Source organism: Miniopterus schreibersii, assembly GCF_964146895.1.
Source record: "Miniopterus schreibersii genome assembly, chromosome: 21".
Lineage (NCBI taxonomy): Eukaryota > Metazoa > Chordata > Mammalia > Chiroptera > Miniopteridae > Miniopterus > Miniopterus schreibersii.
The window spans coordinates 6960568-6988145 of record NC_138123.1 but is presented as its reverse complement, the minus strand read 5'-3'; the positions used below and the strand labels follow the sequence as shown (position 1 = coordinate 6988145).

The 27578-nt window shown below is 45.5% G+C and overlaps 1 protein-coding gene across 4 annotated transcripts in view; it reads left to right on the top strand.

Annotated features, from left to right (window-relative positions):
• Positions 1–22495: 22495 nt before the first annotated feature.
• Positions 22496–27578, top strand: part of WDR26 (WD repeat domain 26) — a 38877-nt gene continuing 33794 nt past the window's right edge. For 2 of the 4 annotated variants that reach the window (XM_081124235.1, XM_081124234.1), the window contains exons 1-3: positions 22744–23245; positions 25129–25228; positions 25329–25385. In XM_081124235.1, the coding sequence (XP_080980361.1) occupies positions 22833–23245; positions 25129–25228; positions 25329–25385 (570 nt within the window). In that variant the 5' untranslated portion in view covers positions 22744–22832. Of the gene's footprint in view, positions 23246–25128; positions 25229–25328; positions 25434–27578 lie in introns of all 4 variants that reach the window. The other 2 variants (XM_081124236.1, XM_081124233.1) reach the window with 2 other exon arrangements.

The window sequence follows — 27578 nt, the reverse complement described above, 5'->3', positions numbered from 1 at the left end:
AGAGAACCAGAAAGGAGGCCCAAACTGTGCATAAATTTTGCCCGAATCTCTGGCTGATGCCAGCACCACACATGTGTGAGGCAGATCAAGCAGTCCAGCTAAGACTAAAGGAGCGGAGCAGAAATTTGAGCTCTATAGTTCACAGCAGGAAAAACAAAGTTTATAGTTTGGATTCAGCCAAGTTAACTGCCTACTATTTTTTTTTAACTGCCTACTATTAAAAAAAATAATAATACAAAATTCTCTTCAGGGAATCACAGAAGAATTGAAAGTCGCTACAACATATCATTCACAGTGTCCAGGAAACAGTTCAAAACTATGTAATGTTCAAAGAAGCAGGAAGACATTACCTGTACTTAAGAAAAAAATACAAATCAAAGAAGGTCAACCTGAAATAATATATTGGAATTAGCAGACAAGATTATAAAACAATTATTATACTTAAGCTCAACAACATAAAGGAAAATATGCCTGTAATGAATGAAAAAATAGAAAGTACCAGCAGGTGACTAGAAACTATAGAAAAGAAACAAAATAGAAATTCTAGAACTGAAAAATACATATCTGAAATGTTTTTAAAATCACTGGATGAGCTTAACAACAGAATGAAGATGATAGAAGAAAGAGTCCATGAACTCACAGACAGATTAAAAGGTTAATTATCTAATCTGAAGAGTGAGCAGAGGAAAAAAATCTAAAACTTAAGAGAGCTTCAGGAACCTGTAGGACAATATATAGGGTCTTAACATATGTGCAATTGGAGCCCCAGGAAGAGAAGAGAAATAAAATAGAAAAAATATTTGCAGCAAGAATGGCCAAATATTTCTCAAAGATGCTATGTCCCTATCCAGATTGCAAAACCAATGAAAGCAGGGAATCCTGGGCCATAAGTTTCTTTAGGAGCCCAGCACCTGACAAAGTTAGGTTGCATAATAGATTCTCAAATAATTTATATTTATACACTCAGCATCCAAAATAATTACTTACTGAGTGCCTACTGAGCGTAAAGCACAAAGTTACTAGAGACATAAAGATGCCATCGTTACAGCCACAGTTCTTTTCTTTTTTATCTTTACTGTTGAAAGTATTTACAGATGTTCCCCTTTTTCCCCATTGACCCGTCTACTCCACCCCCACCCGTGCCCCAGGCCTTCATCCTACTATTGTCTGTGTCCATGGGCTATGTATATACGCATATAAAGTCTTTGGTTAATCTCTCCCCACCCACCTTCCCTCTGAGATTCGTCAGTCTCTTCCATGCTTCTATGTCACTGGATCTATTTTGTTCATCAGTTTATTAAGTTCTTTAGGTTCCACATATAAGTGAGATCATGTGGTACTTGTCTTTCTCTGCCTGGCTTATTTCACTTAGCATTAGACTCTCCAGGTCCCTCCATACTGTCCCAAAGGGTACGAGATCCTTCTTCTTTACAGCTGCGTAGTATTCCACGGTGTAAATGTCCCACAGCTTTTTCATCCACTCATCTACTGATAGGCACTCGGGCTGTTTCCAGATCTTAGCTATTGTACTTAATGAAGGAACAAGAGTTTGAAAAAAAAGATACAAGGATGAAGCCCCATTGCGACTTTTTGAGGAAAGAAAGGGTTTCCAGTGGCTTCTGTTTTTCAGTCTTCGTGAGGCAATTCACCGTGATTTGATTTTACTTGCTCATAGGGATCCCTGCTGAGAGGAGAGCGTACCATTGAGAATCCAGTGAGAAGGGACCTCACATCAGCAGGCCATGGGTACAAGTACATCTTCTCAGAGCCCCTCCAAACAGTCCTTTTCTCCCCTGACCTTGTTCATTTTAGGGCAAAAGGGGGAACCTCTTCCATATGATTTTCACTATTTTTGTTTGAAGTTGCCTTTAGCTTTTAGGCAGAACTTACGTCCTCTAGACACCTACAGATGATTAACTATGATATATTCTGATACTTCAGTAAAATATGGGGGGAAATATCTAAGAAAAGCCATTTCCCCACTTTGGAGAGAATACACAGAGGTATGCATACCTCTCCAGAACCTGGAAAATATAAGACCAAAAGGAGTGTGTGTGTGTGTGTGTGTGTGTGTGTGTGTGTCAGAGAGGCAAGGAGGCAGAGAGTCCACAAGACAGAAACACAGAGAGAATGCGACAGCAACTCCTAACATTCCTTTCTCTCCGTGTGAAGCCTGAAGCACTTCCTTTGGTCTGTTTCACAAACTATCCACTAACAGTTAGTGGTCCTGAGAACCAGCCTGTCCACAAATAAACTCAGCAAAAAACCCCAACAGAGAGGTACTGGTGTGATAACGCGCATTTTGCATTACTGTGGGTGCAAGGACATGGTTTTAGGCACAAAGCCCAAACTAGATGCCTGGAATCATAAACTTAGTAAATCCCCTTGAAATGAGCTGCTGGAAATAGCTTGTTTCTGTTGTAAAATAGAATTCCCCCATAAAGATATAAGCAGAAATTCGATTTTAGAATGTTTGCAGGAGCCTCCAAGTCCGGAAAGTGGCTTTTATGAGTTTGGTTATGGATCTGTCACTGGCTTTTCAAGTGACTCTCGTTGGTACTTTGGTCTCTCTGGTGCCTGTTCACTCAGTCACTTGGGGATAATACCCTTTGCTGTCCACTTCACAGCTGTGCTGCATCTGTCACGATCCTAATGGCTGTCATTTATTGAGTTACTACTATGCACCAGGCACCGTGATGAGCACTTCAGTTGCATTATTTCTAATCCTAACAATCACCCTGGATGATTTATAGATGATGATACTGAGCCTCAAAGAGGTTTAGCAACTTTGAAAAAGTTTCACCAACCAGTAGTTGGGCCAGGATTCTATCGGATGCCTCTCGCTACATTATGCCAGCTTTTATTCATTGAGCATCGTCGATACCTAAAGAACTCTAGGTATGTATATACTCCGGGCAGGGAGTGTGGGGGGTTGAGAAAGCTTAGGAACTGCATTCAGGGAGTGTAAACCTTGGCAAAAGACGAGATATGGCCTAAATAAATCCACTAGAAACCATAAACATAGCCCAGAGTAAAAGTCAGAGGCGGCACTAAGGACTAAGCATAAAACACAAAGTGAGAGCGTATTGGAGATACTTGGGGTATCCCCTGGAAACCACAGGAGACCCCTGGTTTTCATGTTGTATGATGCTTCCCTATGACCAGGAGCAACACAAGGATCTTCACTCTCATTACTTCTGTTCAACATTGCACGAGAGGTTCTAGTCACCAAGAAGAAGAAATAAAAGGCATCCAGATTGGAAAGGAAACATAGACAGTATGACTACCTAAGCAGAAAAAGCAATGGAAGCTACTAAAAAGCTGCTAGAATAAGTGGGGTTAGTAAGTCTGCAGAACACTAGTCAATAGGACAAAGCAATGGTACTTCTATATACCAGCAACATGAAATCAGAAACTAAAATTTTAAAAAACAACGCTATGTACAATCAAACACATAAAACAGTAGGAATAAATCTGACAAAAGATATGAAAAACAAATATACTCTAAAGCACAAAATATTACTGAAATAAATTAAAGAAAACCCCAAAAGGGGGGAGACACACATGTGCCCAGGTCAGAAAACTCAGTATTGCTAAGAAGTCATTTCTCCCCCCAGATTGTTCCATAGATTCGATGCAACCCCAATGAAGGTCCCAGTGGCACATTCTGTAGAAACTGACAAGCTTATTTTTAAAGTTATATGAGAATGCAAAGAATTCAGAACACCCAAAACTACTCTGAAGAGGAACAAAACTGGAGCACTCATGCCTGACTTCAGGATTTATTGAAAGACTACAGGAATCAAAACAGTGTGGTCTTCTGAGCCTTCGATGTTGAATTTTGTCTTTATTAAAATGTGCTTTTACCTTATGAAATTAACCAATAAAAAATGACATAGACAAAAAAACAAACTAAGAAAAACAAAACAACAAAAAAACCAATGTGGTTTTGTGTAAATAAGACAAACGGATAGATAGAGCAGATTAGAGAACCCAGAAATAGATCCATACATACCCAGGCAACTAGTTTTTAACCAAGGCAATCCAGCTGTCTTTTCAACGAACAGCACTAGAACAATGGGACACCCCTAAAGGGGTTGATCACTAGGGCTGAACCATCCTTGGGTATAAGGACCAATAACTGAATGTGGTGCTAAGATCTTCTTTCACCAACGAGCTGTGAGGAAAGAACTCGGCTCCTGTGTTCTGGTCCTACCCTTCAGGACCACATTACGAGGGCAGGCAGGCCCTCCCCTCCCTGCGGACCAAACCCTGCACATGTTCCTGAGGCTACCCAGCCACCCAGTGTTTCTGGGCCACAGGTGGTGAGTGGGCGCATGGGTGCAATCAAGCAAGAGGAGGGTTCGCTGTTCCTGAGCACAAACTTGAAGGGTGGTTATGCTGAGCAAATTGGTAAAAGTAGGTATGTTATCATTAGGGGGAGTCATGGGATAGTGGTGGGGGGTCTGTTCAAAAGTGGAAAGAAATGTTGTATCAGACAGTAAGAGGCACAGAGAGGTCATCAAAAGGCGGTTGCTTCCATCAGACCTGGCTGTAGTGCGAGCCAGCTGCCGGCGACATCCGCCCGAGCCCTGCTCTCCGGTGTTAGAGCCCGAGGAGCATCTGCCTGGAGCCCTGAGTGTCCTCCCCGGGCCTTGTGAAACTCGGCTCCTGGCAGCCTCACACATGTGAGGCATCAGAAGCTTGAGGAGCGGCTGGCTCTCCAACTGGAGCCTCTCCCTGAGCATGACCTTGGGAAGGGGCAGCCCACTCCCCACAGGGGTGCTGCTGCCTTCACCACCGGACCACCAAGGGAGCTGGAATTCCGGCTTTGGTCACACACTCCCCAGAAGCAGCTTCTATTCCGCTGCTGGCTCCTCGGCCACTGTCAGGGAACAAGACCAAAGCGAGTCCAATGCACTCCACTCCTCAAAACACACAGAAGCCCCAGAGGGCCCTGGACACAAAACCAGGAGAGGGCAGGAGCCCTGGAGAGGAATATCCTAGACTTCTGGGCCTCCTTCCCAAGTGGGGTACCTCAGCTACAGTTATTTAAAGCAATACATTCATTTTGTTTACAACAGATTTCAGAGAAAACTAAAGGGTATAAAGCAAAACAAGTCCCTCCCTCCCCACACCTAGCTGCACTCCCCAAGCATCACAGTGTACAGTTTCTGGCATATCTTTACAGAAATGTTCTATCCGAGTGTATTCTTGTTGAATGTATTTGCAAGAATTTTACTTATAAATAATTCGCTTGCCCTGGCCGGGTAGTTCAGTTGGCTAGAGCATCATCCCGACATGCCAAGGTTGCAGGTTCGATCCCATACAAGATTCTCATTTACATCGAAATTGGCAGTGGAAAAACTAAAGCAAGTAAAAATGATCGGATTGGAAGGCCATCCTCCCAGTGCGCAATGTTTGGAATGACCACCAGGTGGCAGGGGTACCGACAGTGTTCCCCAAGTTACCACTGGAAAGTTACAGGAAGGGAAAAGTACCTGGCTGGAAATGAGAGGGCCAGGCGCCTCCCTGAATAGGATTACTTGGACCTCTGGCCCAGTATTTTTTCTACTTCCAGTTGAGGGGAGGGAGTAGGGAAAGCTGTAGAAAAATATATGAACTCCTCAGACTACAGATTCCCATTCGGTTGGGCACCCTCTGGTCTTTAGAGCAGCTTTGTGAAGCACTGACAAATTTCACATGGGAAATGTTAAAAACGGCCAGGCAGGCAGTCCTCCCATAGCTGCGAGGCTGCTTTTGGAAACCAGAGCCATCCCTCCTGTCCTCAGTCAGGAGGCCAGAAGGAGGCGTGAACACAAGAGGAGGACACCCGTAAGAAGAGGGTCCAGCCATGGCCATCCCTGTTCATAAAAGGCAAATCCAGCTCTTAGGAGGAGCTTTTTCTAATTGATCTTTAACTTCAGAGTCTCTCATTCGCTTCCAGCCCGAGTTCCTCGCACATACTCCCTCTACCACGCCTGGCCTGGCTGTTGTCTAGAGCTGCTGACCTAGAAACCACGTGCTCTCCATCCCTGCTCCAGAGCAGGGGGTGGGGTGTCTGACATCACAACTTTCAGGCCTCCGCCCAGAGGCTGAGCCCAGGCAGCCTTGCTGGCATCACGCTGAGCTCCCCTGGAGCTGACACTCTGCCGAGGACTCCAGGAGACGCCCACCACGAGCTCCATCCTTGTCTTGGATCACCAACATCTGTCCTGGCAGAAAGGGGGATGTTGAAGTGGTTACAACACAGACTTGTGCAAGGAGGGGGCAGTGACCTTGGCTCCAGGGTGAGCAAACTCTTCCTGGGAGGGCACAGCTGAAGGGTGTCAGAAAGAAAGGAGAATCCTTGCCACAAGCCCCTATTGGCATTTGTCTAGGCCAGTGATCTTCAACCGGCGTGCCGCAAGAATTTTTTTAACATGTAATACCTGACTGTTTAGTCAGGGGCACTGGCCTCTTTTCCCTTAGATTGTAAAAAACAAAACAAAAAAAACAAAAACAAAAAAAAGCACAAATGACAACAGCCAACACAACAATAGCTGTTTGGTGTGCATGAGTCAAAATTATACCAAATTTTTTGCAAGATCGGCAACAAATATCTTTTTGGGGGTTGCTGCAGAATTTTAGTAATTAATTTGCATGTGCTATGGGATGAAAAAGTTGAAAACCACTGGCCTAGGCTGTTCCTGGGCCCAATTCCCACTTCTGGCTGTGGGTCCAGGGAATGGTTCAGACCGTGCAGACCCACTACATCCTGGGGCTTTTCATGGGTGGCACTTGACTATGTGTAACAATGCCAGGCCTGTGGCCTTCGGTGGGAGGAGAGGGGAGGAGACAGGAAAAGAGCTCAACATTTCATGGACAGTGTTATTGATATTTAAATACTAGTTGAGTCTTGCAATTTCCATGAATTCTGACAGGCAGCTGAAGATGACCTTTTTATGGGACTTGAGTGACCTCATCTGCTAAACTGGTACAGCCTACAGAGGCCACATGAAGCAACAGTAATTACTTCAGTCACTCTGTACCTTAAACGCTGTACACATAATGTAAAAGCACACACCTGCGGTGCCATACACTCAATAAAACTGCCAGTTATTATTGAAACACAGGGGGCATTCATATTCCAACATGACCAGGTATTATGTGTGATGTTCCAAACATATATACAAGCTAAGTGCTTCGTTTAAAAATAAAGAAGGGTAAAGCAATGTTTATACTGGGGACTACATTCATTTGCCAAGGCTGGTTACAGTAACTGTTGCTTTGATGTGGCCAACATCGGTTTGGCAATCGAGTTTCCCCCATTATCCCATCACAGATAAGAGGCATGGAACACACAGAATCTCTCGTAACGCTACCCATACTATCCCGATTGTTTCCAAGGGCACGCTCCCCCTCGGGAGGGTCTGGCTGAGCCAAGGGTAGGAGCATCGAGCTCCACCCTAACCTGCTCTGGTTTATCCACCTCAGGGAGGCCAGGCTAATGATGGGCCTCCGCTCAGGGCACTGAAGTCACTGTTTCGTGACTCCGGTAAAATCCTGGACTCACTAGGTTCCAAATAAATTAAAGAGCTTCCCAAGCCCCCGAGGAGTCTTGCTTTCTATCCCAAGTTCTACTTCATCAGGCCACTCAGATGACTAGGGTTTCCCAAGTCCAAGGCCCACTTCACCAGTCAAGGTGCATCTTGAGATGCCCGGGCTTCTAGGCCCTCTGGCAAAGGAGCAACCAACGGGGTTGCAGGGATGGGAAGGAAAAAGATTCAGCCTTCCCTCCCCTCCCCTTCCCGTCGCCCCACACACACCTGAATCTAATACCTGCTTGCCACCTGCCCCCTCCAGTTTAATCATGCTTTGGTCGGTGAGTCAGAGAAGAGGTGGGCGGTTATGTTTGGTTTTGCCATGTGTCTGGTATCCTAATGACAATGACTCCTCCCTCTACTTAATGCTTCTTCTAGAGACTCTACCTTCAAAGCCCTCCTCAGCAGTACCGGAGGCTGTTTCCCTTCCAAAAGCAAGTCAGGAAATTGTGGTGTTGACATGCATAAATGAAAGACTTCCTGAATCAGATGGGAGTCTGGGCGCGGAGCGAGGCCACGCTGAAACTCAGAGGTCACTGACCATAAGTGTCCCTCCCATAAAGGCGGCCTTCCTTACCTGTGGCCAAGCAGCTTCTGAGGCTGTGACAAACAGCTGGGCCTGTGGAAACTCCGGAGGAAACATTCCTCACCAGGCCTCCCGCCCAGGCTCAGTGACGGGCACCAGGAAGGTAAACAGACTAAGCCAATAGAAACAAGAGAGAGCCGGTTCTCCTACTCTCTAGATGGTTCGTGACACTTCAATTATGTCCAACACAACATAGCTGAATAATTTTTTAACCTTTACGGAGCCTCCTGGAGCCCCCCCGGCTTCAACAAGGAAGCATTAGGTGGTAGAGTTGAAATATTGGAAATATGAGTTGGGTAGCTAGAAGCAGAGACCAGAAAGAATTCACAAGTAGAGATGAGCCTGGAAACAGCACTATTCACGATACTGGGTAGGTAAGTATGGCATCTTTTGCTCAAGGAGCCATGTGTGGTACATATTGGATGTTGCTTATTTGCAATTTATTTCTCAGAATAATACGAAGAGTTCTTTTAAAAATATATGTATGTGTTTTTATTGATTTTTAGGGAGGAAGGGAGGAGAGAGAGAGAGAAGCATCATCGGTCAGCCGCCTCCTGCACACCCCCTGCTGGGGATCAGGCCCGAACCCCGATACGTGCCCTGACCGAGAGTCGAACCGCCACTGCTTATTTCCTGGGTCGACCCTCAGCCACTGAGCCACACCCAGCCGGGCAGTATGAAAAGTTCTTAATGCACAATCTTTGGGACAACCTCAGTGTCTAAACAAACGGATTTTACTTTTAATAGCCCTGTATGGGATGAAGGGAGAGAAGGGTCTCATGTCCTCTCTTTGTTCCACTTTTCTTCTCATCTCCATGCTATGACAAAGGCTGTCGCCTTTCAGAGCTTGTCAAGGGTATAACGCAACCTCATGGTGAAAAGATGTATCCAGAGTTCTTCTGATTATGGTATTAGAGTTCAGAACAAGAGTTGCAACTTCCAATGACTTTCAGGTACCAAATAGATGTTTCCTAATATCATCTTCAGCTGTGTTCTTTTGGCCCTGAAACACTTGGCTTTTTAGCTCACTTTCCTCTTAATTCTACTATCAGAAATACAACAGCACAAGTTTGGCCATAAATGGCAAGCTGACAGTCAACTTCAATGTTTGGGAGGCAACAGGGAGTAGTGGAGACTGTGGTGAACTGGAGCACACCACATGGTATAATGGTAGAAGCCACTGTTAATGCCAACAGTTAGTCTTGCAGAAGTGCGGACTCAAGTCTTTCTGGAGAAACCAGGGATCTAGATTCTCGTGTATAATTTTCCATATTTATATATGGACAACTAGCTTAAAAAAAACAAACACAAAAAACAATCATCAGGTCACCACTTTGCTACCTCCCTTCAATGATTAACTAACCTAGAAGTCAGAAAGCCAAGACTGCTAGACCTAGTTCTGACACCAACCCACTCTGTCCCTGGGCCTCAGTAACCTTGTCTGATAAATCTGGACACCCAAAATTCCTTTCAATTTTAACTTATAGTGCATAGCTAAAAAATCTTTCTAGATGGTCAATTCCCACAAAAACAGCTAGAAACATTAAAAGGAAAAAACAAACAAAATCATTGTGCCATAGTAGGCACTGTCTAGACATGGCCTAGGTGTGGCTGAGCCAGGCAGTTGATGTAACTACAAGAATATGAACACTTTTATCAGGCCAGATCTCCTCTGATAGCCACCCACCCATTGGAGAAAACAAAAACTGTGTATCTCCTGTATATCCTGATTGTCGCAGGGACTGCCTATCTTTAAAACAGAACTCTCTTGGGTCCTTTGCACCCAAACCTAGGGTTTCCAGGGAACATTTGAGTCAGAAAACAGAGCTGGCCAACAGGTCGCCCTGAGCCGGGACTCTTGCTTTGCGAGTTCATGCTCAGCTACCTGCAGTGAGATCTGTAGTTGCCACACTGTGGCCTTCTGCATGAGCCAACTGTACTCAGAACAGTTCTCGTTACATAACCCCGGCCATGGCCCATGTGTGTACATGAGCACACAGCTCACCCTGCACAAAGCGTACACAGGATTTCAGAGACAGCACCTTTTACTTTCCAGGGGGCACAGGAAGGGAATAAAAAAATATTCAGTTAGAAAATAATGAAGGAAAGATGGGTAAATTAAGGGCTTTTCCCCCACTGTAAAGGTTAAAAATAGGCCCATTTCAGAGCAAATAAAAGCGTTCACATTCCTGTGGTTGTAACTGTGTGGCCTGGGCAAGCTGAAGGCACGAAGAACAGAGAGCCAAGTGAATTCTAACTGGGCAGCTTCTTCCCACAGGCCATCCCGACACAGAGAGCTCGGCCCAGAGGTGGGGAGGGGTATTTGGCACCTACACTCTGAAGTGCTTTTGTGTGTCAGTTGCGAGCAAAGGGGCCTTTTTATTTTGCCATTGGATAGGTATCCAGTATGGGTTCTTTTTTTTTTTTTTTTACTGATTTTAGAAAGAGGAAGGGAAAGAAAGAGAGAAGCATCGATTGGCTGCCTCCCGCACGTGCCCCAATAGGGGCTCGAACCTGCAACCTGGGTACGTGCCCTGACCAGGAATCAAACCTACCACCTTTTGGTGTAGGAGACGATGCTCCAACTGCGCCACCTGGCCAGGGCTCCCATATGTTGTAAAGAACGAATTACCTTTGACTCCAAAACCAGCTATGCTCTATCTCTCCGGCTCCGTCTCTCTTAAGAGGCATTTCCTTCCATGTGACCTGGCTTTGGGTAGCCAGTGTTGATTCCAGTCAGCTGGTTTTTACCCTGAGGCTTTTACCCTGTTCCTCCTGCCTGGAATGCTCTGTCCCCTAATCTTTAGGAGGGTGGCTCATTCAGATCTCAGCCTCCAGGGTGCCCCTCAGAGAGGCCCCGTCTGGCCACCCGTCAGAAGTCACCCGTGCATTCTGTGTCGCCTGACCCTACTTTAATTCTTGGCCTGGCATTCAGACCACCTGACATTTCCTGCTTATTTCTTTCTTTATTGCTTGACTTCTCTCACTAGCACATAAGCTCAGTGGAAATAAGAATTTTGTGTCTTGTTCCCTGCGTGTTTCCAGCAGCTAGAACAATGCCTGGAATATAGAGAGTATTAATATTAGTTGAAAGAATGGATGGTTGGACGGTTGGATGAATGGAAGAATCCATCCAGCAAATGTCTGTGAAGTGCCTATGGTACCCTGGGGAATAACGGGATAAGATCCTCCTTTAAGGACTCCACAGTCTACCAAGGAAGACAGACATTTCTAGGGTACAACATGGTAGGAGATGCACTTTATAGGAGGGTACCAAGCCCTCTACCATGGTGAGTATGAGGACACTCTCTAAGGAAAGTCGACAGATGGCCAAAGGACAAAGGTGGGAACTAGGGTGGCAGGGAAGGCGCATTGTTGAGAAATATCACAACAGAGGCACCAAGTCTGAGAGCAGACCCGGGTCCAGGAGCCATAGGTGCTGTGCCACCGGTGGGTGAAGGAGTGAGGGAGATGACTCGAAGGTGGCATGGCTGGGCCTGTTCTCAAGAAACCTCGTAGACCAGTCTCTGGACATTAGATATTTTTTTAATGTTTTTATTGATTTCAAAGAGAGGGAGAGGGAGAGAAACATCAATGGGTCACCCATCAGCTGCCTCCCGCACACCCCCCTATTGCAGATGGAGCCTGAAACCCAGGCATGTGCCCTGACCAGGAATTGTACCATGACCTCCGGGTTCATTAGGTCAAAGCTCAACCACTGAGCCACGCCAGCAGGGCTGGACATTAGATTTTAACCCTCTAAGCAAGGGGAGCCATTGAGATCATTTTAGGCAGGAAGAGACATGATGGCTTTATGTTTTATAAAGATAAATTTGGTGTCAGTGAAGGCAACTAATTAGAGGAAAGAACAAAGCATTCAGGAGGCCGTTGTCCAACCCAGGTGAAAACCGTGTCGAGGATCCCAACTACCATTGGCCGTGGAGAAAGACAAGACAGATTTGAAAGCTATTTAAAGGGTAGAATCGATAGAGCACAGTGACACACAAATCGTAGGAGGTGAGAGGATGAGGTCAGAGAAAACCCCGGGCTGCGGTCTGCATTATCAGAGTTAATGGTTCTCACGCATTAGGCCCGTGAAGCCCTGAATTCGTTTTGTCTGCGTCTGCCTGCTTCCACGAGCTCGTGGACACCTGCCCAAGCGGCTGCCTATGGTCCCAGGGCAAGTGTTACTTTATCTGCTTAATAAGTACATGTGTGTAGAGGTCCCTCTGATGTGCCTGTGTCAGCTCTACAGTGTGGAGGATTTCTCTGTTCGCAAAGATACGATGTTATTATTTCGATGCACAGCCATTTTTGGAGACACACACTGATCCATCACCACAGAGGCATGACTATTGGTCTAAATATAGATGTGCCTGTCACCTCAGAGAAAGAGCAGACCAGAAGTCATGATTCCACTTACTCCTAGGAAATTTTAAGGTGACAAAATGGAAAAACAAATTGATGTAATGTTTCTTCAGTCCGTAAATCTAATCAAAAGATCAAATTATGATTACCTTACCTACGTTTTACTTCTCTTGACCTTAAATGCTAATTTAGACCCCAGCCCCCTCTAGAGCAGCATCTACCCCAACCCGGAGATATTTCTCCAGTCCACAAAGGGTATCTCACAGGGGCTGAAAAGCAAGTACACAGTTGGCTATATGGCCAGACGCCCTGCAGGGATCCCCAGTTTATTCCTCTCCTTCTCTAGTCCCCACCTGCTGCTACCACCCAAAAGGATAAAGAATGTTAAGAGGATGGGCTCTGCCAGCTTGGGTTTGAATCCTGGCTGTGCCATTTGCAAGCTGTGTGACCTGGGGCAAGTTATCTAGCCTTTCTGTGCCTTAGTTTCCACCCTTGTAAAATAAGAATATTAGCTAACCTATCTCATAGGTAGCTGTGATGATTAAATGAGTTAATACAGGTGGTCCAAAGGAGAGTTTAAATCCAATCCTTTAAAAGAGTGAAAGGCCAGCTGTAGTGTTAAATTACGTGTAAGTGGAAAGCAAGTATAAACTGTAAAAACATTCAAGACTAAAGAATTCAGGAATAAAGAATAGCTCTGATAAGAACTTTTAACTTGTCTTTGATGATGAAGTACCTGTCGATAGTCTTAGAAATGAGATATTAAACATAATACCATTAACATTAGCATCAAAAACATCCAACACAGCCCTCGGTGGTTAGAGTCAGCCTGCAGACTAAAGGGTCCCAGGTTCAATTCCAGCAGAGGGCACACACCTCCGCTGCAGGCTCGATCCTGGGCCCTGGCTGGGGTGTGTGTGGGAGGCAACCAGTCAACGTGTCTCTCTCACAGCGATGTCTCTCCCTCTCTCTGTGAAAAGCAAATGGAAAAAATATTCTCCGGTGAGGATTAAAAAAAAATAGTAATAATTGAAAGACGGTCATAGTACAGTATCAGGGCAAAAAAATGAATTCTTAAAAAACATACACACAAAAAAAAACCCAACAACACCCAATACATAGAAATTAATCTAATAAAAGACATGAAGACCTACCAAGAGAAGTTAAAGACGACCTATATAAATGGAGCAATATGCCATATTTCTAGGCACAAAGATTGAATATTATAAAGCTACTTCTCCCCCAAATCTACAGATTTTATCCAACCCCAGTCAAAATCTCAGCACCTTTTTGTGGAAACTGACAAGATGATTCTATTTTTTTCTATGAGATGCAAAGGGACAAGAATCGCCAAGATGATCTTGGAGAAAAACAGAGCTGAAGGGTTTATGCTACCAGATGGCAAAATTTACAAAATTACAGCAACTGAGCCAGTACGGCATTAGCACAAACTTTTGTCCACTGAAGCATAAACACACATACGCCAAAAGAACAGAGTTTAGAAACAGACGCACACATGGACAGTCCTCTAATTTATGATGATGCCAAGGTGGGACAGAGGGGAAAGGGTGGTCCTGTCAACGTCGCTCTGGGTTACCTGGATATCCACATGGAAGAGCAAATGACCCTGAGCCCCTATCTCACAACGGTCACAAAACTAAACTCTAGAAGGAATGCAGACACACATTGGAAAAGGCAAAACCTTGAAACACCCAGAGAATAACTAAGGAGAGTATCTTCGTGCCCTTGAGGACAGGAAATGACTTCTAAATAGGACACAAAAAGCACAAGCCATAAAGGGAACAGCTGATGAAGGGGGTTTCATTAACAACTTCTGCTCATCAAGACGCCATTAAGAGAGTGAAAGCGAGCCGCACGCACAGTGGGAGAAGAAATTCGCAGATTATCCAACACAGGACTCGTATCCAGAATGTATGAAGAATTCCACAAATCAGTAAGAAAAGGAAAACACAATTTTATATTTTTAATTTTTATTTTTAAATATATTTTTACTGATTTCAGAGAGAGGAAGAGAGAGGGCAACAGAGAGAGAGAGAAACATCAATGATGAGAGTCATTGATCAGCTGCTTTCTAAACACCTCCCTCTGGGGATGGAGTCAGCAACCCTGGCATGTGCCCCGACCGGGAATTGAACTGCATTCTCCTGGATCAGAGGTGGATGCTCAACCACTGAGCCACACAAGCTGGGCAGGAAACACAGTTTTAAAAGGGGGGAGGAGCAAAAGACTTGAAAAGGCACTTCATAAAGAAAGAGTATCCACATGGCCCCCAACATGTATTTAAAAAGGGCTCAACATCATTAGTCATCAGAGAATGAAAACTGGAACTACAGAAGGTACCACTGCAGTCCTAGTAATGTTTTATTTCACGACATGGGTGATGGTTTCACAGAAGATTCACTGTGTTGTACACTTCAGGATTTGTGCGCTTCTCTCCATATAGTAAAACTTTAATAAAAATGCTTCCTAAAAGAAACACTTTAGAAATACATCGACCAAATGTAACGTGCAAACCTTGTTTGGATCTTGCTCACACAAACCAACTGTTAGGAAGAACCGTGAGACAGTTGCGGGAATTTGAACCCTAACTGCATATTTGATAATAATTAAGAAGGTATCATTGTGATATTGTGGCAATGTTTTTAAAAAGACTTATCTTTTAGAGCTACATACTGAAGTATAAATACATATATTATAGAGTAATATCTTGAATTTGCTTAAAAATAATCAGAAGTGGCAGGATGCATAAAACAATAGCTGAGTTGATGGTACCCCAGCTGGATGATGGGCACGTGGGAATGGAGGTACTGTTCTCTCTACAGCTCCGTGTATGTTGAAAATCTTGCCTAATAAAACCTTTCTAAAACCATAGAAAATCCCAGGTTTTATGATTTTGGGCTTTTTATGACTCCTTTCTTCTACCCTTCCCAACCTAATAAGAAAACATTATTAGTGATCCATCAAGCTGAGGATCTGAGGCAGAGAACCCACACCACATCTGCACTGACCAGCAAAGTGTGTCTCCTCCCAGAGCAGTAAAAAAGAAACATTTCCCAGGGACCTGCACGTGGCAGAGTCATTTACCCACACTCCTTGGGGCATATGCTGATGTGAGGTATCTAAGCAGCTTGGCTGCCCCCGCCGAAAGAGTAGCCTCTGAACAGAAGCTCCTGTGGCCTCGCTGAACGGACCCTTCTTGCCTTATCCCTAGACATCAAGCTCATACTCTCCAGCTTCATCTCGGTTATCTGGGCCTCCCTTTGCCAGCTCACCTGGCTGGAGCTGCTACTGGAATTACCAAGGATGAATTCCTATACAAATCAAGTCTGCCGCTTTCTCATTCCAGGGTCCTACACTACTGTAGGCTTACACAGCTTAGAAACCCTCGTTAGACAGATACGAGGAGTTGCAAAAACAACCTGACCAGGACCTCCTGACTTCATATGCCACCCAGGAAGCCCTCCGGGTCCAGAGCTTTCCTCGTTACAGGGAAAGAAGGCATTTGTTCTATCATTCAGCACTTCAAGGTGTAACCTGTAATCTCTAGGTTACATCTAGCTTCGTGTGCTATCCCATTCAGGCAAAATGCTGCATTTCGGCAAGGACTTCTTGGAGAAATCAACTGTATCTTTGATAAGGAGCTTTTGGGCACTCCCTATGGTAGCTTGTAGAGGAAGAAAAACTTTTTTCCTGTTCCTCATGGGCTCACTTATCTACTACTAAACAGGCGGATGAAATGATGAGGGCTTCAAAGGTGAGGGGTGAAGGTTTCATATACACAAAAAGGGCGAAGTTCAAAAAGTAATTTACAGGACTTGCCTTCCTTTCTTCTTTTGACCCCTAGGAATTTAAACAGTGGTTACTTTTCAGACTAACACCAGCCATCTCTGAAAAGCAGTGTAACGTAGGGGTAAGCACGTGGCTCTCCCCCACAGCAGCTACGGGGCCTCAAGTCTTCCATGCTTCAGTTTATCACCTGTAAAATGGGGTCATTAGAGTATGTACCTCATTAGGTTAAGAAGGTAAAATAGTACAATATATGTAAAGTGCTTAAAACAATGCCTGGTTAGCGTTAGCTCATAGTATTATTTTATTTATTTTGTTTTAGAGAGACAGGAAGGGAGAGAGAGAAACATTGATCAGTTGCCTCCCTCCCTCAAGTCCCCTGACTGGGGATCAAACCCGAAACCTGGGTATGTGCCCCAACCAGGAATCAAACCTGCCACCTTTTGGTGCACAGGGCGACGCTCCAACCAACTGAGCCACACCAGCCAGGACAGTATTATTTTATTATTAGTGGAGACCTACCATGGGCATGTACCATCACCAGAAAGAAAGGATGAGAAAGGAAAGAGTGGACACTTGGAAACAAAATGAGAACGGTATTATTGAAACTCTGTGGCTAAAGCTTATGAACACACCTATTTCTATCTATTTCCATAATATTTATCAATAATTTAGGAATAGAGACATAGATATTCTGAGAGAAGGGTCAGAGGCATAGCGGCAAACTGGACATCCTTCTATTTCAGAAATGCGTACAGAAAGGCTGCTCATGTGTGTGAAGATACAAATCTCGTTAGCATTAAAGGAGACGGCAAGTCTCTAGAACTGTCTATCCTGGTTTAGCCAAGCACAGCTCCACAAGCCACAAAAAAGAAGCTAAGAGATACTGTCTTGCTCTTTTGTTGTTAATAACTGGCACTCATTGGCTCATTCAACCAATTTTTAAAAAAACATTTCAGCTACTATGTTTCACATTTGCCTATACATTCAGCACACTTTTAAAATAAAGATAATTAACTGGAGAAATCCAGAGATTCAACCATTTTTTAAAACTTCATGAATAATTACCTGCTAGTCTTTCAATGTTTTAATTTTTACAAGTCTAGCCATTAGATCATTCCTTCTCTATGGGCTGTGCATACATGTTCAGAAACCTTTTCCATAATAATTAGAATTTGTTTGTTAACAATCATGGTTGTGTTTTACCATTACTGTTATGGTTATCACAATGCCAGGAGGATGAACAGCATGTATGAAACTGAGAGTAAGGAAGACTGTCCAAAGGGCCTGTTGTTTGCTATGCAGGGACTCCAGGGGCTATTAATTATTTATCTACTTCTCAAAGTTAATAAATAGGAATGTCTTTTGCCCTTTATTCCCCAGCTGAATTTAACCAAATGAGAGATGGGTATGTGTGTGCAGAGTTAGCCATCTGAGAATGCAGGCGGTGCAAGTAATGAAAAGGAGATTTTTTTAAAAACAAATACATTTAATGCCTATTAAGTATGCACATCACTGCTTTATCTGGCATGTTTTTTATTATGAGTAAATTCTCATGAATATTTTGATGGTTTTAGAGTGTACTTTAAAAAACATGAGTGCTTTAAAAACACATTTATTAATACAAAAAAAGGAAGCAACATTTAAATAACACATTGTCTCACACACACACACAAAATACTTATATATAGTTAGAAAATGCAAACAGTGAAGAAATAAGAACCTCCCTCCTCACCACCCCAGTCCTTCCAGCTAAAGGTAAACCAGTTTATGCTTTCCACCCTCCCAGGGGAAAAATGTATGCATATATGTTCATTTATTTACCAGAACAAATCATATTATGCACATGTTCTGTTACGTGCTTTTTTAAGTAATAACACATCATCTTGATACCATTTCCATCTCAGCACACGTGATTACCACATTCTGTTTGCTCTTACACACATGCGTCAGTGAGTATCATCTTTGCATACACAGCTTAGTGTTAACATGTGTTTTGGGTTTGTTTGTTTTTTTTCAGTGTGACCTACCATGAAAGTCAGTGCAGCAAGCACAAGCTACTCCCAGCAGTCTACCCCAGCTGTGTGGTGAGAAAAGAGCAATCTAGTTTCCTCGGTTTATTTCAGATCTTTTGGAAACTTTCCTGAGAAAACTGTGATTTATACATGGGTCTCAGAATAGCTTGAAGGGGCTACTGAGAAAAGGATCGTTTTCAGCTTAAAGGAGGTGAATCTTTCTACCTGTTCACTTCTAAATGTAAAGGCTCATGTGGCAACGCAGGAGTCCTGTCTTTGCACTTAGATCCACTTGGTGGCCACCCCTGCCCCACTTCCAGGAGTGTACCGAATGCTCACGGCATGAACGGAATGCTTGTAGAAGGGGAGACATAAGCAAGTGCTGGACAGCCATGCATCGAACAGCAGGTAAAATGGCCTGATCACTGTTCCCTTCACTCTATTACACAGCTAACTAGGAACTCACGGCTTATGGAAGACCAATATTTAGGATGTCTGCCTAGAGGTGCCCAGGAACACAGCTGAAGGCGAGAGTTTGGTCAAAAAATGTCTACAGAGGTCACAGTTCAGAAATTTAATAATAATAAAACCATCTCATATATTTACACTTAGTAGCCTCAAATCCTTTTTGAGATGATGGAGGATTTAAATTATATTTTGAAACCTTTCAACATAGCATTTTTCCAAATATTTGTTATCTCAGTTGACTCACACATCATTCTATGACACAAGTAGGCCAGTGTCACTCACTGTCCCCACTTCAAAGATGAAATGACTGTGGAGCAGCAAAGTTAAATGACTTGCCCAAGGCCAATTGGCCGACTAAGTGTTCTGACTCCAAGGGCTGTGCTCTTTCCTGAATTCTCCCAAGCCCACTCACGTCCAACAAGTCCAGCCCACCAACTTTAGAACTCCAAGCAAAGAAAAGCTAAGAATGAAGCTAGAGAAATAAATATAAATATATCCCTCTCTGGGGATACCCGAAATCTTGAAAACTACCCCTTCTTAATAGAACTTTGAAAACTTAAATAATGTTAATGTTGCTAAGTGCCAGGTTGAGATACCAAACTTAAACCTTGACAGGATAAGAGTCTTTTACTAGTTTTACAAATTTATCTGTGAAAACCCGGTTTTATGTTCTATTATAAACATCCATACTATCTCAGCTTTTAAAAATCTAGTAGCTCTTAATTTTTACAGTTAGGACAATGCCCTGGACAGTAATAGTGGTCTATCAGATATTTAACACCTATTTCTTGAGTTTCTGTCGGTCAGGACTGTCCTAGGTGAGTGTTTTTTCAAACTCTTTAGAATGGGGCCTACAGAAGAAATAGTCTTAACTTTGTAAACCATAGATATGTATCTGTCATAGAAACCAAACTTTCACAAGGCAATAATTACCCTTCCTATGGGTGATTTACTTGGTTATTTTCTATGCTTTTATACTTTTCCATTTCATTTTTTAAAATTGTAATTATGGACCAATACATTGATTTTATGACTCACAAATGGGTCACGACCCACAATAATCTGAATAACACTGGCTCAGGTGAACAATACACAGGTCCTTCTTCGGGGAATTTATACGCTACTTGGGAGTCTGTCAGCTCAACTGTCTACTCTGTAGCTGACCTGCCAACATCCCTGACAGAGGGTGATATACCTGAGAGCGCCTGAATATCTCTAGGGACAAAGAAATGGAATGTATATTTATGTGACTCATTTAACTTCAGGCCTGTGCTATTTTTCCTAAAAGACAACGTCAACCTTTTTCCCTAAACCCATCTCAGTCTGTTGCAGGAGGAGGGTGAAGTGGAGAAGGAAAGTCAGGGGGACAGAGGTCTAGAAAGGCTCCTCTCCTCTCTGATGGCTTCGAGAAGAGGTCTCAGCAGGTTAAAACATCACGAGCAGCCTCCAGAACTGGAGGCCTAGTAAGTGATACTCACGATGCGGGCTAGGCGGCGGGCGGTCGGAAAGGCTCCCCGAGGAGGTCGCGGCGGCCGGTCCTGGTCCTGCGAGGGGCTGCGGGCAGAGGGCGGGAGAAAGCGGAGGGCGCGGTCAGGGCGCGCACGCACGGCCCAGATCCAGGGTTCTAGTAAGATCGCTCTGGGTGCCACAAAAAAAATAGAAAAGCTGGGCTGTCCGCGTCGAATTTACACAGCAATTCCGTCGGGCCTCTTTTCTTAACGCAGCGCGAGCCTTATCTGCAGCTACCGCGAAACACCTGTTTCCTTGGCGAAAGCTGCAGACTTTTTATCCAGAAGCTTGTCCTCGACGCTGCTAAGGGCCCGATAAATAATTATTATTATAAACTATTTTGCATTGCGCCAGACTGAAGTTTTGCATCAACAGTAAAACAAGAGCGAGGCTGTTCGGAGCTCCCACACACACAGGGACCCCTGGGGGCGTCGGCTGGCACTTCGGGCCCTCAGGGCCGCCGCAGCGCCCTCGGAACCGTCGCGAGAACTCGCGGGCGTCTCGGCGGCCTGACCACGTCGAACGCCAGTCGCGCGCCCGGCCGCCGGGAAGCCCGTCGGCGCGGCGGGAACCCCAAGGCCAGGTTCCTGCGCCTGTCGGGCCCCGCTCCGGGCTCCCTCGCCCTCCCTCCCGCCTGAGGGGCGCCACCGACCTCAGTTTCCTTACCCATTTCTCCACAAGCATCACTTTTTATCATTTTTCCAAATTCCCAAAGGGCGGGCTGTCTCCCAGGGCCTCACACCTAACTGCGTGACGAATGCCCTAGAATTCAGGGGTATCGGGTGCGTTCACAGAGTCGATAGTTTTTGACACGAAAACTACTTAAGAGAAAAGATCCCCCCCCCACCCCCCCAATTTCTGGGAAGACGTCTGTGCCTATGAGGCGCATAGCGCGCCAGCCCCATACATGTAAAGGACTGTCGGGGGCCGTGGGGGCCGCCCCCCGGCGGCCAAGACTGGGCCCAGTTTTACATCCGCACGAACAGGTCGGTCCCGGGACGCGGAAGCCTCACCTGTCACCTGAAACCTCAAGCCTGGCTCCCGAGGGGCGTCGGAATTCTCCGTGGGAAGCGTGTTTGGGACGCAAGTGGGGTCCTGCCGCCTGAGCTGGGCAGTGACTCGGGCGGCAGCGGGCGGTGAGAAGGGGTTCGGGGCCGAGGCCGAGCGGGACCCTCCCCCGCGGCCCCTCCCGCCCCTCCGCTCCTCACACGCGCCGGCGTCGGTGACCGCGCGTCCCCGCCAGGTGCTGCTCGTCTAGGGCATTTCCGCTTCCGGGTGGAGCTCAGGCTCCCGTCTGCTCCTGTCAAAGCTCCCGGGCAGGCCCGGGCCGTGGAAACGCGAGTTTTTCCACAGTCAAGGGAGTCCTGGCTCGCGCGCCGGTCGCCGTGAAGTGCGTGGACAGGGCCTACCCTGACCCGGCGCCTGGAAGTTGTTGCAAAAGCTCGCCACCTGCTCGACCCCCAACCCAGCCGGGCCCGGCCCGGCCCCGCGAGGGGGGAGAGCGCCGTCCTCCCACGCCCGACATTCCCGGGTCACGGGGGGTCCACACGCTCCCAGAGGCTCGCGGACGCGGCCCCCGGCGCGCGGCGGCCCGAGGGCGGGACCAGCTCGCTCCGGGCCCCGCAGCCCCGCCAGGCGCCCGCAGGGGCCCCGCTCGCGGTGGGGTCGGGTCGGGCCGGGGTCGGGCCCCGCCGGCCCGCGGGCAGCCCGCCCCTCACGGCCGGCCGGCCCCGGCGCACGTGCCGGGTGACAGGCCCCCTATAGGTTCCATACCTGCCACCGGAAGTGAGTGAGGAGGGCAGTATAGGCATTTCCTGTGACGCCAGCGCCTGGACTCCATTAGGCAGCAGCTGGGGGAAGAATCAACACACCAGGGAGCGGAGCGGAGCGAGCCGAGCACTGAGGCGGCAGCTGCCTCCGCTGCCGCCCGCCGCCGCCGCCGCCGCCACCGCCCGGCCCCCCCAGCGGCGGGCCCCGCGCCCCCGCAGCCGCCCCGCCGCGACCCCCGGGCCGCGCACCCGAGCTGCCTCGGGAGGGGGGGGGGAAAGGGCCCGGATCCTCCTTCTCCCCCTCCTCCTCTCCCCTCCGCCCCCCCTCTCCCCCTACCCTGACCCCCGCCCCGGCCCCCCTCACCCCGACCCCCGCCCCGGCCCCCGCCTCCCCTCCCCCGCCTCGCCCCCCCGGCTTCCCACCACGGCCTCTCTCGGCGAGGAAACTCTGGCCTCCGCTTCCTCCTCCTCCGACTCGGACACCGGCGGAGCCTCCCCGCCCCCGCGGAAGAAACCCCGAGCCTCGGCGGCGGAGGGAGCAGGAGAGCCCGGGGCTTCGGCAGGCAGAGCAGGCCTCTCCCCTCCGTCCTCGTCGTCCCCGTCCTCGTCGTCGTCGTCCTCCTCCTCCTCCGTGGTGGTAGTGGTGGGACTCCCCCCGGCTGCCGCCCCTCCCGCCGCCGCCGGCCCCCAGCGAAGTAGCGGCCACAGCCTGGTCAGCGGCAGCATCATGCAGGCCAACGGGGCAGGAGGAGGAGGAGGCGGCGGCGGCGGCGGCGGCGGGGGCGGCGGGGGCCAGGGACAGACCCAGGAACTCGCCTGCCTGTCGGCCCAGAACGGGGAGTCGTCCCCCTCGTCGTCGTCGTCCGCGGGGGACCTGGCCCACGCCAATGGGCTCCTGCCTTCCGCCCCCTCCGCCGCCAGCAACAATAGCAACAGCCTGAATGTCAATAACGGGGTCCCCGGCGGGGCCGCCGCCGCCGCCTCTGCCACCGTCGCGGCCGCCGCCGCCACCACGGCCGCCGCCTCGTCTTTGGCCACCCCAGAACTGGGCAGCAGCCTCAAGAAGAAGAAACGGCTCTCCCAGTCGGACGAGGACGTCATTAGGCTAATAGGACAGCACTTGAATGGCTTAGGGCTCAAGTAAGTATCCTTCCCAGGCCGCTGGTGTGGACAGACCGAGGGACGGAGGCTGCGGCGGGGAGGGGGCTGCGGGGAGCTCAGAGAATGACCGCCGGGCGCGCAGGGCCCGGGACACTGAGGACGCAGCTCCGGCCGGCCGACCCGAGAGGAGGAGCTGACCCAAAGGGAAATAAGGGGAAATCGATCAGTCTGACACATTGTGAGACGGGGCTGGCGGGGGGAGGGGGTGGGCTTGGGGCAGGGGGTGGTAGAAACCAAAAGATCTCCCCCTCCCCACACACCTTCAGAGCCCAATTGTCTGTCAATAAAGACATGCGAGTGTGTCTCTATGTGTTGGGGGAGGGGTGGATTAGAGCTGGTGGAAATAATGAACCTTGGAGGATTTGTTTTTCAAGTGTATCTCAGAGGCATCTTTGTGGGACGCCTCCCCACCCCCAGCCCTGACAGACAACCCGGGCAAACTACCAATCAGCAAAGACAATCGCCGACAAGTGTTTATGGGAACGGAGGGGCCGGGGTCGGTGGGAAGGAGGCTGTTGAACCAATCTGATGGAGATAATGAAGTGAGATACCATGTTGATACCATTTAAAGGCCCTTCTGTGCGTACGAGAGGCCTACCCACTAACTCGACTGAAATCCCAATTTAATACCAAGAGATGATTGCCTCTGAAAAAGGGACATCTGATCTGGTGAATCATTTATTTTCCAGTACAATTGAGGTGGCCTTGTGTACCTAAAATAGGGTGAAGGTAGACGACGACCTTGGCCCCAAACCATCGTTTTGTGTACACACAAAGAAAAACTGAGGGGTGGAAGGTAGGGTTGGTGAGAGTGCTCTGGAGCCCTATGCAGAAGCAGAACTAGACTCAGACTAAGGGGAAAAACATGCAACAGCCAGTTTCCTAGCTCCACCACGTAGAAAAATGAGCTCCTATGCTAATCAATGCTGTCGTCTTGGATTTACAGATTTGTTCTGGTAGGGGGGAAAGAGCACTTTTAAAAAGTGACATAAGTATTTTGATTCTCAGGCAGATGGTTGATTGCGCTGTTTAGCTGAAAAATAAATGGGGTTGAATAAGAAAGCATTGAAACATAAACGTAAGACTGATAAAGGAGGATTCTTAGGTATCAAAATGTGTAAACCACTTTTGATGAGTCTTTTACGTTCTCAAAGAGAAATGTAGGAAGATTTCACTGTTTTGCCCAAAGGAAAAGGAATTAGTATGAAAACAGGTTTTGATAAATGCTAACAACGAATTACTGAGACCAGAAGCAAGCTGACAGCAGCAGGAGGAAATAACTCGTGACTGTTTGGAACCTACACCATAGTAAATTTGCTATTTTTAGTATAGAGAGAAAGGGGATGATTTTTGATGCTGGATTTATTTTAATTTTAAAGACTGACCTACTAGAATTTCTATGCAAACATGATATCTGGATGTAAGGCTCTTGCCTAATACAGGCCGTCACTATCACCTTGTATGGAGCTAACATTTTTTTTTTTTATCTTTCGAAATTTAACAGGGTTAGTTTGTAGATCCTGTTTTGTTTTGTTTTGTTTCTCGCTTATTTAACCATTTGGTTACAACATGTTTTTAGAATTTTATACTTCATTTAAACTTCTGAGGCATTAAATGGCAAAAGTAGGAAGAACTTACTTTGCTTCTAGTTTCAGGAAGGTTTTTAACTTGACTCGATATAAATGAAGGTGGCAGTTTAGAAATCAAGTTGGTTTGGCCAAGCACATTAAAGCTATTTATTTCTTTTTTCTTCATGAGGTTAGTTTAAAAACTTTTGCAACTGTTTTCATAGACATTAGTTTATTTGGAAGAGTAAACCCTGAAGTTGGTCAGGTCTTTTTTACACTGTATCTCTCCTGCAGCCAGACTGTTGATCTCCTCATGCAAGAGTCAGGATGTCGTTTAGAACATCCTTCTGCTACCAAATTCCGAAATCATGTCATGGAAGGAGACTGGGATAAGGTAAAGTAGGGCCTATAGAGCTGTGTGACTGCTGCTAAAATTATGTATCTGATGTGCATGTTGTGACATTTCTGTTTTTCTCTTATACCAATTTTTGCAGGCAGAAAATGACCTGAATGAACTAAAGCCTTTAGTGCATTCTCCTCATGCTATTGTGGTAAGAGGCGCACTTGAAATCTCTCAAACGTTGTTGGGAATAATTGTGGTAAATACACTTTTGTTCTTAGTTTCACATTTATGCTTATGTTAGTAGGTTATTGATAACTCTAGGCTTCTGCCTCTTAGAAAAGATAAGGCCTAAAAAGAATTAAATTTCATAAAATTAAATTTGTAAACTAGGATGAGTGTTTATGTGTTAAAGTTTGAATTTTGTATTTTTAGAATAATGTTTAGTAATGTCATTTGAACCTAGTTTATAAATTAAGCTTCTACAAAATTATATTGAAAGATCATGCTTTTTGTGCTATTTAATAGGAGTTTTATACTTCTAGAATCAAGGGCAAATTATACTTTTATCTCATTTAAAATACTGAGCGTGCTGGTAAAGAATGTGCTTGGGTGTGTTTATATCTATATAGCCCTGAGTAGCTGACACTTAAATTTTTAAAAAATCTTTGGCAATTATAATTATACTTAATTCAAGCCAGCTCCAGTGGTGTGCTCACCATTTTCCATTCTTGCGTTCCAGTTGTGTGAATTGACAGTGTCAAAGTTTGTATAATATGTCTGACTCTGGTGGAGGGTTTGTATGTGGATTTGACCATTGGGCTCTGCTTACTGGCCTTATTTCCCCAACAAGATCAATTTAGTAGTTTACCTGTTAGCCTGTTTCATAAACCTTGATGAATCTTTTATACTGATAGGCTTTAATTCTTCAGTAGATGTTGGTGAGAGAGGAGGGGATAAGTTTTTTCTAAGTGCTTGTGCTTGGAAACCATGAAGAATCAGCTGCTGGCCTGTTCCTACTGGCTCTTTAACTTCTAGCTGATTGATTTGTTGTCAAAAGCAGTTTCCTCTCTGGTGGGGGAGGGACAAGCCTGAATAGGAAGTGAAGTAAGGAAACCAGCTGTTTGTTAAATATTAGTAAACCAGTGTTACTTTTGATTTTTTTTAAATTGGGTCAAACATTAATCTTTTCTGCCTTTGTCTATAAACCTAATAGAGTCTCCTGTTTTTGTTTTCTGGGCTTTAAAAAAAAAATCTTAATTACAAAAGAGTTTTCAAATTCTTAATGTAATTTTATACAATAATATAATCCTAGAAAATGGCCTTCAGGTAAATTAAAGATGCAAACAAATATGAACAAATACGGGTTCATTTAAATTGATGATCTTTGTATTATCTTTTTTCTTTACTAAATACTTAAAATACTAAAAATTTTAACTTACTATTATTGAGTCAGATAATTGATAATTAATTAACTCATGGAATAATCAATTCCATGGTAAATTTTTAAAATGAAAACACAGAAGATAAAATAAATAAACATCTTTATTCAAAAGGATTACAAATTTTCCAGTGACTAAATTTTCCCCAATTAGTGTGTTTGGAGTTTTAAAAAGAAAAACACCTAAGTATATTTTAACTGGCCAGTTTTTCCTAAATTGTTAGCTCTGACAGAATGGAAGGTGACCCTAAAATAAAATAAAAGCATTTAAGGCCAAAATAAGAATTGGGGTTCTTTTCCCATCAGACAAGTTAGCACTGCTTATATGGTAACAATAAAGAACTTGCCCATGAACTATTTTAAAGTAAGGGTATGTTTTCTCGGAGGACTATTTTCCCTTTTTAAGCTTCACCCAAATTATATCTGTAATTTAGTAGTAAAAATTTGAATAGGCTCACATCCCCTTTTTTCTTACATTTTTATAGTAATTTGAGACTTCTGTATTGGATTTAGATTATGACTGTATCTCATTAGAAACCTTCGTTAGAAGCAACATGTAAACTGAATAAAGGTAGTTTTAGATAATAAGGAGGAATCCTTTCTTTTTACAGCCTGTTCAGTCTGTAGAACATTCTAGGATCTAATAAAAGATGAAGATTAAATCTCTGGCTGAGCCTCACGCCATCAAACTGTTTAGGTATTTATACAAAGAAAGGGGTTCCAGTTTTTATCTTACTTTAAGCATTGATGAATCAATTGCTTTTAAAAATGCAGTTCAGCATTTTCTTCACCTTTCTAATTATGTTTAGATTTACTCCTCTCTCCCCCTCCATCTCCAGAAGATAATCTAATGTAAACATAAATTTGTAAATAATACCTTAGAAGACAACTATTTGGCTGTGTTTTTTTAACATAATTATTTTAACTGTATACCGAGACACACTTGATGACTTAGTCTAGACT